The 14,499-nt window shown below is 38.1% G+C and overlaps 1 protein-coding gene across 1 annotated transcript; it reads right to left on the bottom strand.

Annotated features, from left to right (window-relative positions):
• Positions 1-3,708: 3,708 nt before the first annotated feature.
• Positions 3,709-14,499, bottom strand: LOC113533168 (dystroglycan 1-like). Its single transcript, XM_026925094.3, has 3 exons — positions 14,338-14,499; positions 11,527-11,910; positions 3,709-10,156 (listed from the first exon to the last, which is right to left on the bottom strand). Exons 2-3 carry the CDS (start codon positions 11,764-11,766, stop codon positions 7,805-7,807), a joined length of 2,592 nt encoding a protein of 863 aa, XP_026780895.1. The 5' UTR covers positions 11,767-11,910; positions 14,338-14,499; the 3' UTR covers positions 3,709-7,804.

Here is a 14,499-nt window from a genome sequence, read left to right as displayed (position 1 = left end):
GATATAAGTATCACAGAAAAATCCAAAATCAAACTTATTGGTCATTCACACCATCAGCATGGAGACAAAAGGGGACTCCATACAAGGAAAATCACCTGATACCCACTGGAAAATATGGTGGTGGATCATTGATGCTTTGATGATGTTACCAAACCAAAGTTTGAACCAAAGTTACTTCCGAATCAACACAATTAGTGTTTATGAATGACCATTTCAGTCTCTGCTGAAAACCTGTGCTCTGAATAGAAGATGCAAGCACCACTAATAGAGACTCTTATTAGGAAGAGTGCGGTTATTCTCTCTAGCGCAGGTATCACACAAACTTAATTGTAAGGCTGCTCATAATTTTGAAACCAGTGTTGCAATAATTGCACTACCCACAGCCAGCAAGCTACAAAAAACTGCCCCCTAATCAGGTCTGATAATATTAAAAGCGTTTTAATGACATTGGTACATTGTCGAACAGTGTGTCAGGCATTTGATCAGGTGTGTCAGGTAAAGGATAAAGCTTAACCTTCCTCATATCGTCTCAGGGAGTTTTTCCTTGCCACCCTTGCCTCTGGCTTACTCATTAGGGATAAATTCATACATGTACAATTTATATCCTCAATGTATTTATTTCTGTAAAGCTGCTTTGTGACAATGTCCATTGTTAAAAGCGCTATAAAAATAAAATTGAATTGAATCGAAAGCTTCAGCTTTGTTAAGCCAGCGTTAATTCTAGTCTGCTGTCAAGCTGTACTCCAGCGTTGTTCTGATTGTCAGAATCAGGTGGCTGTACAAAGCTCCATCAAGTTCAGCTCTTCATTATGTTGTTGTGACAAAGCAGCATCAATGAATCAGCAGTATTCCCATAGCCTGTGAGGCATGGTTTACACTTCAGATTATTCTGCACTTAGGGCCAGGCTCTGTAAGTGTCAGTCAAAATACCAAACAATCTGAGAATTCATCATGTCATCCATCAGGGGCTGGCAGAACAAACAGCTCGCAATGCTGTCCTGAAGTACAAGAGGCTGAGAAAGCTGAATATGGGTGTTACGAAATTATTAAATCAGTTACGTGCATCTTACCGAGGCCTCAGTGCCACTTCTGCTACACAGCGACACACACAATAGAGCACAAGTCTGTTTTAATGACACCAGAAAAAATGACGACAGTAGCAAAAAAACACACTAGCAGTACCATTGCCTAAGGTGCGTATCAATGCAGTCATCTGATATTGCAGATTATCAATGACAAAATTTGTCTTATTAGTAAGAAAACAAAAGATAAAGGTGATTCACTGTCCACTTTTTTATGAACACCTGTACACCTGCACATTCATGCAGTTATCTAATCAGCCAATCAGGTGGCAGCAGCACAGTGCAAAAGATCATGCAGCTACAGGTCAAGAGCTTCAGTTCATGTTCACATCAAACATCAGAATGAAGAAAAGGTGTGATCTTTGATCGTGGCATGGATGTTGGTGGCGTGGTTTGAGTATTTCAGAAACTGCTGATGTCCTGGGGATTTCACACGCAACAGTCTCTAGGTTTTACACAGAATGGTGCGAAACTCTGAAGCTCTTGACCTGAATCTACATGATTTTTTTGCATTGCGCTGCTGCCTCATGATTGATTAGATGACTGCATGAATGTGCACGTGTACAGGTATTAACAACAAAGTGGACAGGGAGTGTATTTCAGTATTTTTAAATCTCAGCAAGATGAAAAGGAAACAATCCCATGAATACTGGGTACAAGGCATTAGAATACATCCTGGCTCACAGGACACCATGCACGCACACTTTCACACACTCATTGACACCTATGGGCAATTTACCATAGCCATTATGGGATTCAGTTTTTAATGGGAGTTTTACTTTTTGTTTTTAAAGCTCTTAATGGTTTAACTCCCACCTACATACAGTCCCCTCTGAAAGTATTGAAACAGCAAGGACAATTCTTTTGTTTTGCTATACACTGAAGACATTTGGGTTTGAGATCGAAAGATGAATGTAAAGACGATAGATAAGAATTTCAGCTTTTATTTCCTGATATTTACATCTAGATGTGTTAAACAAATTAGAACATGGTACCTTTTGTTTGAATCCACCCATTTTACAAATGGTCAAAAAATATTGGAATATGTGACTGACAGGTGTTTTTGTTGCCCAGGTGTGCCCTTTTAGAATGACTGTTTAAACAATGAATAGCTCTGAATGTCTGGTTTGAGCCCTGGGTTTCACCTATGAAGACTGCATTTGTTAAAAAGGATAAACCAACATGAAGACAAGAGAGCTGTCTATGGAGAAAAGCAAGCTATTCTGAAGCTGAGAAAAGAGGGAAAATCGATCAGAGCCATTGCACAAACAGGTCAGCCAAGAAAAACAGCAGCAGTTGATCACAGAAACATTGTGAGAACTGTGAAGAAAAACCTAAAAAAGAGCAGTCAGTGACCAACAACCTTAGAACAACCTTCCCAGGGCAGGGAGAAGGGATCACAACCCACCGTTCGAAGAAGACTTCGAGAGCAGAAATATAGAGGCCATACCACAAGATGCAAACCACTCATCAGCAGTAAGAACTGGAAAGCCAGATTGGAATTCACAAAGAAATACAGAGATGAGCCACAAAAGTTCTGAAATTGGGAGGAACTTCATCATGCAGCAAAGACAATGACCCAAAACACACTGCCAACACAACAGAGAACTTCATCAGGGGAAAAAAGTGAAAGGTTTTAGACTGGCCAAGTCAATCACCTGACCTTAACATAACTGAGCATGCATTTCACCTCCTGAAGATCAGACTGAAGGGAGAAACCCTCCAAAACAAGCAACAACTAAAATAAGCTGTGCTGTACAACCCCGGACAAGCATCACACAAGAAGAATGCAACAGTTTGGTGATGTCAGTGGGTTGTTATTGCAAGCAAATATTAAGTGCTATTTACTTTAAGACTATCTGATCCAATATTTTTGTTCACCAAAAATTGGGTGGTCTGCCAACAAAGGTGCCATGCTCTAAGTTGTTTAATACATCTAGATGTAAAAATCAGGAAATGATAGCTGATATTCTGACCTATCGTCTCGTATTCTTTTTTTCCTCAAACCCAAATGTCTTCAGCATATAGCCAAAACAAAAGAACTGGCCTTGCCCTTCCAGTACTTTCATAGGGGACTGTATCTGATTTACGGTGCCACTACTCTGCTTCCAGGACTCTGAGGTCTTCAGATCAGTTACTATTGGCTGTTAGCTAAGAGTGACCACACCTCCACAGCCCCCCATTGACTAAAGACACACTTTTACAAATAAGCATTTTAATCTGTGTTAGCTGTATCAAATATGTTTCTCCTATCAGTGGTTTATATGTTCGGTAATTTTCTTTATACCTATGTTTTATATAATTACAACTGTGCACAGCACTTTGGTCAACTTTCATTGTTTTAAATGTGTTTTATAAATAAAAAAAATATTCCTACTAACTTACAAACTGTTACTTTTGAAAATACATGATTTCTAACAAAAGAACCAGTTGGAAAACCTTTAACCTCAGTTGAACCATATGGTGTGATAAGTGAAAACTCTTTCCATGTTTTTTTTTTCCCACAACTTATGATTAAATATAGAAAGCCCCTTAATCAGCTGGACTGCAGGAAATGGGTTAATGGACAATGGTAGAATGTAGTAAGCTGTTACTTTATTTGGCAGAAACGCAAAGCACAGAGTAGTGTGAATAAAATGTTTATTTGTCTATTATTCTAATTATTGTAATAAGGAAAACAGAAAAAAAAAATTAAACTTAAAAACAGAACTTGAGAAAGTAATAGTTTACATTTTTCTTTGTCTTTAAACAGGCACAATTGACTGTTCTAGAGTACCTCATGCCAGGAACCCCATAACAAATACACTGCTTATTCACTGAAGAGTGTATCAGTCATTCCTGTGTTCATTCATACCTAGATGCATCACCACAAGACATTTCAATAGCTTATTTTAGATCTTCTTATAGTCCGTCTCTTAACACCACTGTTTTAAGGTGGCGTTTAGACTATTGAGGATCTTTTCATTCTGTCCTTCCTGATTCATTTTCTTGCTTCTGTTGTCATGGTTTGTGTTTTGTCCTTTCTGTTTATGTAACCTCACAATGTATCTGCAGCATTTTTCTCTAGTAGAAATATGATGTTCAATGTCTCATTCATATACTGTCAGATAATAATAATAATAATAATAATAATAATCTGATTATATTTCATAACATTTTTATAACAGGTAATGACAGACTGCTTATTCTGTGCCATCCCATATACGTTGTTTCACACAGATTATAAAGACAAAATGCAGGAAGCCAACTGCAATATGAAAAGATTACATTCACCAAATGACCATTTCAACAATATTAATTTTAAAACAGCTCTATGGGTAAAATAATTTGAAAATGTAGACCTGTGCTAATTTGTGAGAAACAGGTATTGCTAGGAAGATTTGATACTGGTGTAGACAAGGCATGCTGATTGTTGTAGAACAGGAACGCAGGAAGGTGTTTTATATTGGGGGGGGGGGGGGGGGGTGTGCTGGAATTTTATGAGATGTGCACTATGATGTCATACCCGGATGATAGTCAAGTCTTTTAACAGAGAATGTATGTTGATTACAATAATCATACCACAGCGAGACTAAATTCTTGAATCAGAAGGTGTAATTTTCAATAACACGGCTCTGATAGCATTTACGACTGCAACATAAATGACAGGTTTATATTAATGCCCTCATCTTAATACACTCTCGTTCCTGTTCTAACAGCTCATTCACAGGGACTTATATGGCAGACTCTCCATATAACCTAAGCCTAATAATAAACAATGTGTATATGTGTTATTTAAAATGTGTTATTTAACAAAGAAAAGCTTATCATGGTTGATATGGTGAGGTTTTCTGTTATTTAGACGTTTATTTAACATTTATGGTAGGAGTCTCGAGTGTCAGTGCTTTGTACCACTCAGTAAACATCGTGACTCAGGAGTTAGTTCCTGTTATCTGTTACACTATAGCAGCTATGTACAATCATTTACCAGCCTGTATTTTTTCTCTCTCTTTAAGTTAATACAAAGAAGAATGCAGCTTGTTACGTTTGCGAGAAACCAGAAACCGCAAAATCTCTGAATCTCAAGTCTCATGGATGTTTAGTAAAGTTGTGTGAAAATGTTTGCATAAACCAAACCCAACTAAAAATTTCCGCCGGATTTACGTATTTAAGTTTTGGAAACGCCGTACACGTGTGTGTATGTATGTTGCGGAATGCCAATAACCTGTATATTACCAAGTGCATGCAGGGCACAGCTGATTTGCACTTAGTGACAACCCCAAAACTCTGTAAAAGTGCAACGACAGCTGTGAGCACGAAACGATCGATCAGGGTAAAGCCTGGAAAAAAAAGAAGTGGAAATTATTTTGATTCACTTCTTTGCCAATAAAAATATTTAATATTATATCAGATTAATAATAATATGCAAGCACTAAATCTTCATTCAGCTGTGGCATTTGTTTGTAATTGAATGATTAGTTTTATTTGTCTTAACTCATGGGTTTGTGTTGGCTCGTTTTCTTAATTTTTTTTTATATTCTTTAATTAATGCCAATAAAATAAAACAATGGTATTCTTAGTCCCCTAGTGAACTAGCATGAGGGTACGTTTTTTATAAAGACTACAAAGCACTTCTGTAAGTCGCTCTGCATAAGGGCGTCAGCTAAATGCTTTAAATGTAATAAAAATAAGCGATTAAATCTTGTAGTATATTCCATATATAAAAGTGCAGTAATCCATGCACATTATATGATTTAAAGTTGATCAATTTGAGGTTTACATTAGTTAGTCTTATTATGCATAAATTTACACACTCAGTAGCACAAGTAGGATATAAACATTTTTACAAATTTACAGGATTTTCATGAATACCAAATTTCTTGTGTAAATGCCCATACGAACAATTTCCCGTACGAACAATTTCCAATTTCCGAACAATTTCCTGGATACAGTTTGTATCCAGCTCGATAAATGAGGCCCATTAAATGTAACTGTTAAAAAATGCAATGCGTCCTTCATTAATAAATTAAAATGATAATCGGTGGCAAATCGCTGGGGTATAAGAGGAATAATATCTTCGACTCAATTCTTAAAACTTTGTTTTTTTTACTATTATATTAGCAGTTGCAGCTGAAGGAATCCCCCACTCTCTACATCCTCGTGGTAGGATTATTGTTTGTAGTTTGATAGTTCATATGTTCATCCTGAGTTGTACTCTGCATCTGGTATCATTGTTGTAAACCAAAGCTTTTGGCACCACCTGCAACTTGTTTAGAATACTAAATGAATATTCATTGTGATTTATGTTCATGAACAATGTTGATGCAGTGTTATTCTGCAGAAATCAAGTTACTGGAGAGCCTTGCCTGCCACGATTGTTATTTCACCACAATATCAGTTCTCACACATTTATAACTTTGTATATATATTTTTTCAGTGGTATTAAAAAAGTAGCAAAAACATTAGACTGAATTATTTCAGTTGTTTGATGTGGTCATTCTTGTATTTTTAGCTAACACACATCACCTTCTGCTGTCAGTCTTTCTAAAACATCCAGAACACAAGGCTAATGCACATTCCAGTTAAATCAGATTCACTAAAGTACTGCATTTTTGGTTTCACAATATAATAATCATACTTCGTAGAAATGCTTGTAACATAAAACCCTTTTTTGTTCTACTACTTCTAGTGTTCTAGTATTTTTAGCCCACAAGTGGAGCCAGCACACAATTATATACAAACACAAAATGCAGTGCCACAATACAACAAAGAAGGGGGGGAAAAAAAAAAAAAAAAAAAAAAAACTTAAGTGCAGATAAAGGGTCATACTAGAATGGGATGCAACTGAAACATCTTTAACAGTGGTGATAGATCAACAAAAGAATTCACTGTTATAAAAATGTTTGGATAATTTATCAGCTACAATGAGCCGGCAGGCTTGTTAATTACTCACCTATTGTCTAAAACCTGTGATTAAAGATTCTGGTGGTTATAGGATTTCACAGAGTCTGGCACTTCAATCTGCAAATTAATTTATACAGTGCTTTGATAAACAAATTTAATGACAAGGTAGGTTTTGATCTGCAATGATACAAAGGTTAAAGAGATTCTACTATATCAGGCTGAAATAATCATTTACACAAATGTCTCTATCTGCTTATAACGCTGCTCATGATCAAATTGATATAACCGGGGATTTGCTTTTATTTTACATAACATAGAAACATAATACTCCATATAAATGTTGCTTCCAGGCAAGTAAAGACATTAAAAAATATCATTATAAAAAATCAGAAACATCAACTATACAGACACAAAATGTATTTAGGCAGTGCCTCATCTCTGCTCAGGAGCTTACCGTCTGATTGCGTGACATTCCAGGGCAGTAGATGTTTCAGAGCATTTCAGTCTGTCATTTTCAAATACGGTTAGCAAGTATAGGATTTAACTTCTTTCTGAACCTGTAGACCCTAGTTACTGCTCTGTAGTAACTGCGTCAGATATTCCAAATGATTCAGAGAATGATGTAAGGTCTTGTAAAGTTTGGACCTGTAGAATACCATGTTTTGTAGATTTGAGTGCACTGCTCAGTCATTCAGAGTAACAATAATCCAGCATGCCTTGACATCAAGGGCTTTGTCCATACACACAAAACCAGTCACTTCATCTATTCCATATTTGGATTATGATGTCTTTTATTAAAATGTCTACTATGAACCAGTTGAGAGATGTCTACTTTTCTATTAAGGGGGCACATAGGGTGGTGGACACCTGTAGGCTGACATGTTCTTCGGTCTAGAACCCCTGCCTTCTATAGGAACTGTAAAAGGAGGGGGAGGTTGATAAGGAGGAGCACTGGGGTCATCATCATCATTGAAGGAGATGTATTCCTCTAGGATTTGATGGATTTCTCCACAGGCTGAACTGGGGTAATGGGGAGGAGGCATAGGTGGCTTCTCTTCACGCAAGATTAATGGCATGCTGGAAGAGGGTGGGGATTTAGCATCATCTAACTCATCTGCAAAAATGATGGGAACACCCTTTTTGATGAAGGTGGCCTGTTCCTCTGTAGTCATTTTTCCACGCCGTTTCTTTCGGTAGCAAACCATTGCAATGAAACCAGCTGTAAGCAGCAGGGCAGCCACCACCACAGATGGGATAACTGTGTGTAAGTAGACATCATCGCTGTTATGCCAGCCTGAGCTGGATGAAGGTGTGACTGCGGATGGCACAGGAACAGAAATATTCTCTGGTGATACAGGAATGGGGACCTCTGCTAGTGGCAAAAATGAGAACCTTTGGCATTTGTTGGCACCACGAGCCCCAACGTTAATGGGTTTGAACTCTGGCTCCATTGCACTGTGAAAGACGGATGTGGGATGACCTTGAGCATCTGAAATCCTGCGACACATCTCCTGAATCTGTTCTGCTGGACAAGGATCCTTAGGCAAGCTGGTATTGGTCCATTCCACCAGAATAGAACCCCTTGAGATATTTCTTAGAGTGACAGAACTGCTGTTGCGATCACCCAGTGCAAAGGCAAGTTTCTTGCAAAATAGGATTTTCTTGTGGATATCGTTGATCAACATTTCAGGTTCTCCTTGAAAGCGAGCAGTAAACACAACTGGTGATTGGTCATCAGTTGGCCACTGATTTACATGAACCTCAAAAGCATCCATGGCGCTTGAATTTTCTTTATCTATTGCTATCATTAGAAATTCATGTTTGCCAACATGGCTCTGGTCAGGAAGGCCATACAGGAGCTGACTGCTGCTGTTAAATTGTATCCAAGAGCCCTGATCCAGTGCCTGGTAGAGATTCTGTTGCAATAATAGCCGTAACTTTTCTGTGTTTCCATCTTCCTGATCAAAGAATGTATCGGCTGGAATTTTCACCTCAAAGTACGTCCCAACCCACACATGCACTTCACCAAGAGAGTTATGTAACTGAGGCTTTTGGTTAGTCAGTGGACTCCTGGAAGGTGTATCTGTAGTTTTTGGCTCTCTGGGTACTGGAGTGATCTTTGATTTCTTACCCTTTTTCGAGGTGGAGGTCTTGGGTCTGCGAGTGGTTGGAGGAGCAACAGAGGCAGTAGGCTCCACATAACCAGGGCGAGTCAGTGTCGGTTGCAAGGGGAGAGTGCTGGTACTGCCTAGGACTTGAGTGGGTAGAGGCTGGTTCAGGACAGGTGTGTAAGCTATCTGATCCCGCACACGGATAGTAGGTTTAACTGGTAAGGGCAAAGGGCCACGAGCAGGATTTACCATCAGATTTGTAGAGGGAGCAATGAAAGGGGATGCTGGAGCAGGCACAATACGCTCTGCAGGTACTAAGTGAGTGGTTGGAGGAAACTGGGAAGGCACAGGTGTTGGAGTGTTGTGGATCTGTCTTCTGACTCGCTTAACCACCTGAGGTTTCTTATTGACAATGTACCAGCCGACCACTGGGTAACCCAGTAGAGTTGACATAGTACCATCTTTTGCTGGCACCTGGACCCCGCTAATATCAGGCAGGTTGCTTTGGTCAAGTGCACAACCCAGTTTCCATGATAACAGTGCGCCATTCTCCACCACCTTCTTTGCATTACCTGGTCCAGCCATAAAAGCAGTCATATCAAAAAAACGGTTGTTAATAACTGGCATGACCCGCATTAACTCTGGTGGCTCATTAGCAAAGTGAGTCATTTTCTGCAGCAACACCAGTCGCTCCCTGGAGTTCATCTTTGTGAGGTCAGCATCCAGGATTATAGTTAACACAGTGGCTGATTGGCCACTTGAACAAATACATGCATTTGTTGCATTAGACTGTGTCTGCAGTGCCACTGGAGCAGATTCTATGTCCTGTTGATCTTCTGGGTTTACTGTGATAACAAAGACATCTGGCTGCCGGGCGTTAGTGTAAGAGCTACTACTCAATTTGGTTCCACTGAGAAGTAGGTGACTATGTATACTGCCGTCATGACTTTGTAAGGCTTCAGAAGACAAGCTGAAACGATACAGACCTTTATCCCCCTCTAGTGGTAGACCTTGAAGAAGACATAGCTGACTGTCCCAATAAAGCCACTCAGGGAATGCTGCACTGCCAATCCCAGACAACTGTTAAGAGAAAGAAAAGAGGACAAAAAGAAAAGCATAAATTCATATACATTCAGTATGTTGTCCTTCAAATACATATTTTTGTTTCTCAGATTTTTTTCCAAACTTAGTCATAGCCACTTGGTAGTAGACTAAAGACCTATTAGCAGTCCCAATTTTTTTTTTTTTTTTTTTTTTTTTTTTTTAACATATTAAGATTTTAAAATGAACACATACTTTTCTATAATGCTTTTTGTGACTCTGACTTTTTATGTGATTTGCCACATTTTCTGTTTTTTTTTTTTGTCGAAGCAATGAACCGATATATGGCTCTTTTTTCCATGATCATTGCCCAAGTTAAAAAAAAGCAAAAGATAGAGCATTATATATTCTCTGTATTTTCAGAAACCTTCAAGAGGTTGCCTATGGTTAGGCAGCCTTTGGCAGTATCCAGTCAAATCAATTCCTCTCATAACTTTTAAAAAAGTAAGTGTGCACAGTGCCCTGCAGTGACATGATCATCATTATATTTCTCTTGCAGACTTGCAGATTTTAAGCAGGAGGTGGGTGGGGGATAATTTGGAAATACTGACTCTAAAATTGTGAATGTTTCAGGAGATATATTAATATTAAATATTAAATGCTGCTGTCCATTGGCATCGCCATGCCAGTGCAGGTCTCCATACAGTAGGAGTAAGATTATTTTGTGTTTTTACACCTCCCTCCTCTTCTTTATTTACTCTTAGATGTCCTTCCTTTTAGCAGAGAAACTGAATAATAAATATGGACCAAAGTGGCAATCCCTTAGGGTCCACAGTAAAGTAAAATAGCCCATAAATACCAGTCCCTGGGGGCTACAATAGTACACAGGGATACTATAAAAATACATGGAGTGGACAAAATAATAGAAACACCACATAAAACAAACAAATAATAAACTGCAACTTGGAAGCTATTTGTGAACTAGTGCTTGGACTCTCAATGATCATTGCTTTCCCTGTTTATTTTATTTTCCTTGCCAGTTTACTTGATGCTAAATTTTGTATTAGAGTCACAAAAAAATGTAACTTACCTTTTTTTATTACTTTTTTTTCTTTACCAGGTTATTCTCTATGTTACATTTTAAATGATTTAGGTACACACCTTCTACTGAAACCCGTGAAACATATGACCACATTTTTTAAACCCACCAGCCACAACAGCTTTAATGAAAAAGGTAATTTTGTAAATGATTTTTAAAAGGGACAGAAAATCCTGCCCACTTATGAAAAAAAAAAAGATAAAGCTGTATTCTCATAGACCTTGGGCCATTGATGGTTAATGGACTGCATAGACATCATAATAAACTTTTCAATGAGCTGCATCCTGCCATATTGCCATCAAAAACTCACAATGTCTATGGCACGGCAGTCTTCTGACACCAGTGGGATCCTCATCCTGAACATCTGGCCCACCACTGCAACAGAGTCTGACACTGTTGACACTCTGGATACAGATGCCTGCATGTCCGAGAGCAGAGTGGAGTGCATGGAGGCTTCCAGTTCCATGACTATCGGCTCTGATGCCCACGACATGGGACACAACAGTAGAAGCCCCCATACACTTTGCATTATGCAAACCTGATGGCTCATCCTCTTGACCCTTTTAGCACTTAGGCTAAAGGAAGGCTCGGTTCCGTCTCCCTTCCATCAACTCAGCTCTCTTTCCTCTGTCCTTGATTCCTCATCCAGTCCTCATAGTATGAGGGGGTCCTGATGTTGCATGAGCATAGAATCCTGCGAAGATGAGAGGAAAGGCATGTCATCGAAGATATCATGGTCTTCACTGAAGATCATTTTTTCATCTCTGATCCTGGAGAGCCACAACATTAAGCGTTTCCTTTTCAGCACAACAGATTAACTTTTTCCACTTACTAAACAAAATTAACTGAGTTATTTAGTTGAAACATTTACATCTGGATTTGTCTGTTTTTTTCACAACTGCTATGACCCGGGTTTGATACCCAGGGGGGGAAACAACCCAGCCATTGGGAGTGTACTGGTCCCAAGCCCGGATAAAATGAAAGGGTTGCATCAACAACAACAACTGAATTGTTATTGTAGGGCCAAAAAAAAAAAAAAAAAAAAGCTGCAGAGTTTATTTACATCACTTTTAACATTTTAGGTACTTCTTAATCACATTGTTGTGATGGATAGAGCAGCATCTAACTGCACAAGGTGTGAAAATGCCTGTTGTGCACTGGTGTCTGATTTTCTCTTCCTCATTAATATCTCCTTTGATTTCCGTCCAAGACGTGTTCCCCCTCTAACAATCCATATACCACAGCGCTGTTGAATTTCTCAGAAGGTGTTGATTAATTTTCTATAACAGCAGCTCTAACAATAGTTCCAGCTGCAATTTAAAACACCTTTATATTAAAGGTGCTGGTTCTAATACAGTTTCTATAGTAACAGCTCATTCACAGTTAGTTGTATGACGCAGGCGCTCCACATAATCTTATATAATAAACGTTTTTAAGTGTGCTATTTAACAAAGACGTATAATTGCTGATATGATGGAGGTTTCTGTACAGAGCCATTTATTTAACATTTTTGGAAGCAGTATCTGGTCTTAGTGTTTCTAACAGTCAGTTTTCCACCGGAGGAAATTTTACATTCTTTCCTTTTTTTTTTTGTTTTTTTCTTTTCTTATTAACTTCAAGAAAGAAAAGAAAAGAGACACTGGTGAAGGGAACTGTTCTAGCATAAGAGATAACATGATCTAACCTGTCTCGGGGGACATTCTACAAGATTATATATATATATATATATATATATATATATATATATATATATATATATATATAAACAGTTAAAAGTATGATGTATTGTTCTTTAATAAATTAATAACTGTTTCCGCTTCACAATCTCCACCTCTCCACCCCGACGCTGATTTTTTTTTTAATAACAGCATGCCCTGTTGTGTTTTATTTCTTACTTATATCTGTTTATGCAGTGTAGGACTCTGCAATATGACTTCCCTAAAAGACAACGATAATTTCCCATTATCAGTAGCATGGCTGGTGCGTTCAGCAATCGTAACAGTGACTCTGAGAAAATAAGCATTCCAACAAACCATAGATATTTCAGATGAAGTTAATGGTGTTAGTTACTTACCTGACCATATAAAAATATTGAGTTAATTTAGTTTATTAAATACTATATTTTACAGTTGTTCTGTCTACAATAAGCATCCTGACATCCTGTATAATTTGACAGAAGAAACAGATGTGCATCTGTTAAAAAATCCAGACTCTCATATCATTATAATAAAGAATTCCTTGCAATCATTTTCTTGCATGTGAAACACGTTTCTGTTCTTCAGACCTAATTGTGGTGTTATATGTTTAGTCACAGGATTGCTGTTTAATCATTAAATATGGTCTTACAGAGATTCAGTGCTGAGATGAACTGGTAGGATGATTAGTCACGTGATCACCTATATGATCATGAGCTTAAAATCAGTATTATACCCCTTGAAAGGCCTGTATAGGAGGATTAACTCAAAATGTAGACATACAGGAACTGAACACTTGTGTTCAGCCAGAGATAATAATTAATATAAATATTACACAAGTACTGAAATGCTGTATTAGAGGAAGGGTGCAATATCATTAGTGCAGCAGGACATGCAGTGTCCTTACTGTAAAATTAAACTTCAGGCCAAAACAGCATTACCTGAATATCATGAATTTCTAAAGCTCAGTAAACAGCTCTAGTCCCAGCAACACAAAACTAAACATTATTTGAGACCTAAAATTATATATATATATATATATGTTAAAAATATAAAATATATTACACACACATACACATTATATACATATTAAATAAAACAGTTATTTTCAAATCCAAGTCAAGTTTGAGTAAAAAGGGCCGCTGCTGCATAAAGGCCCAAATGTCTGTTTGAGCAATGGGTTGAGTTTAGGAATAAATATGATATAAATATGAGAAACATGAATGTATTTACTTGATGGATAAACATGGCTGTGGGACTCTATGCTACAGCAGTACACTGTTAATGAACAATCACCGGAGGAAAAAATCACATCATCAACACGCACCTGCTCCTACAGGAGAAAAGAACACCCATGAATTCCGGTCTAGAAAGAGATAGCCTAGAAGACTACCTGAAGACGACAATAACCAAAAATATATACTTACATCATATTATCTGAGCCTTCAGCTTCTTTTACCTTCCTCAGTAATCCATTTTGCCTGTTAAGAGCGAGGAGGGGAGAGAGTCTATTGAAGATGCCAGCCTTTTTGGGGGAAAGGATGCGGCAGTCCTGAGCAATCGATCCACGAGTGTTTTAACTGGAGCGT

This window comes from Pangasianodon hypophthalmus, chromosome 8, assembly GCF_027358585.1.
Source record: "Pangasianodon hypophthalmus isolate fPanHyp1 chromosome 8, fPanHyp1.pri, whole genome shotgun sequence".
Taxonomy (NCBI): domain Eukaryota; kingdom Metazoa; phylum Chordata; class Actinopteri; order Siluriformes; family Pangasiidae; genus Pangasianodon; species Pangasianodon hypophthalmus.
The sequence above is the reverse complement of the archived record's forward strand: the minus strand, read 5'-3'. Positions and strand labels throughout refer to the sequence as shown.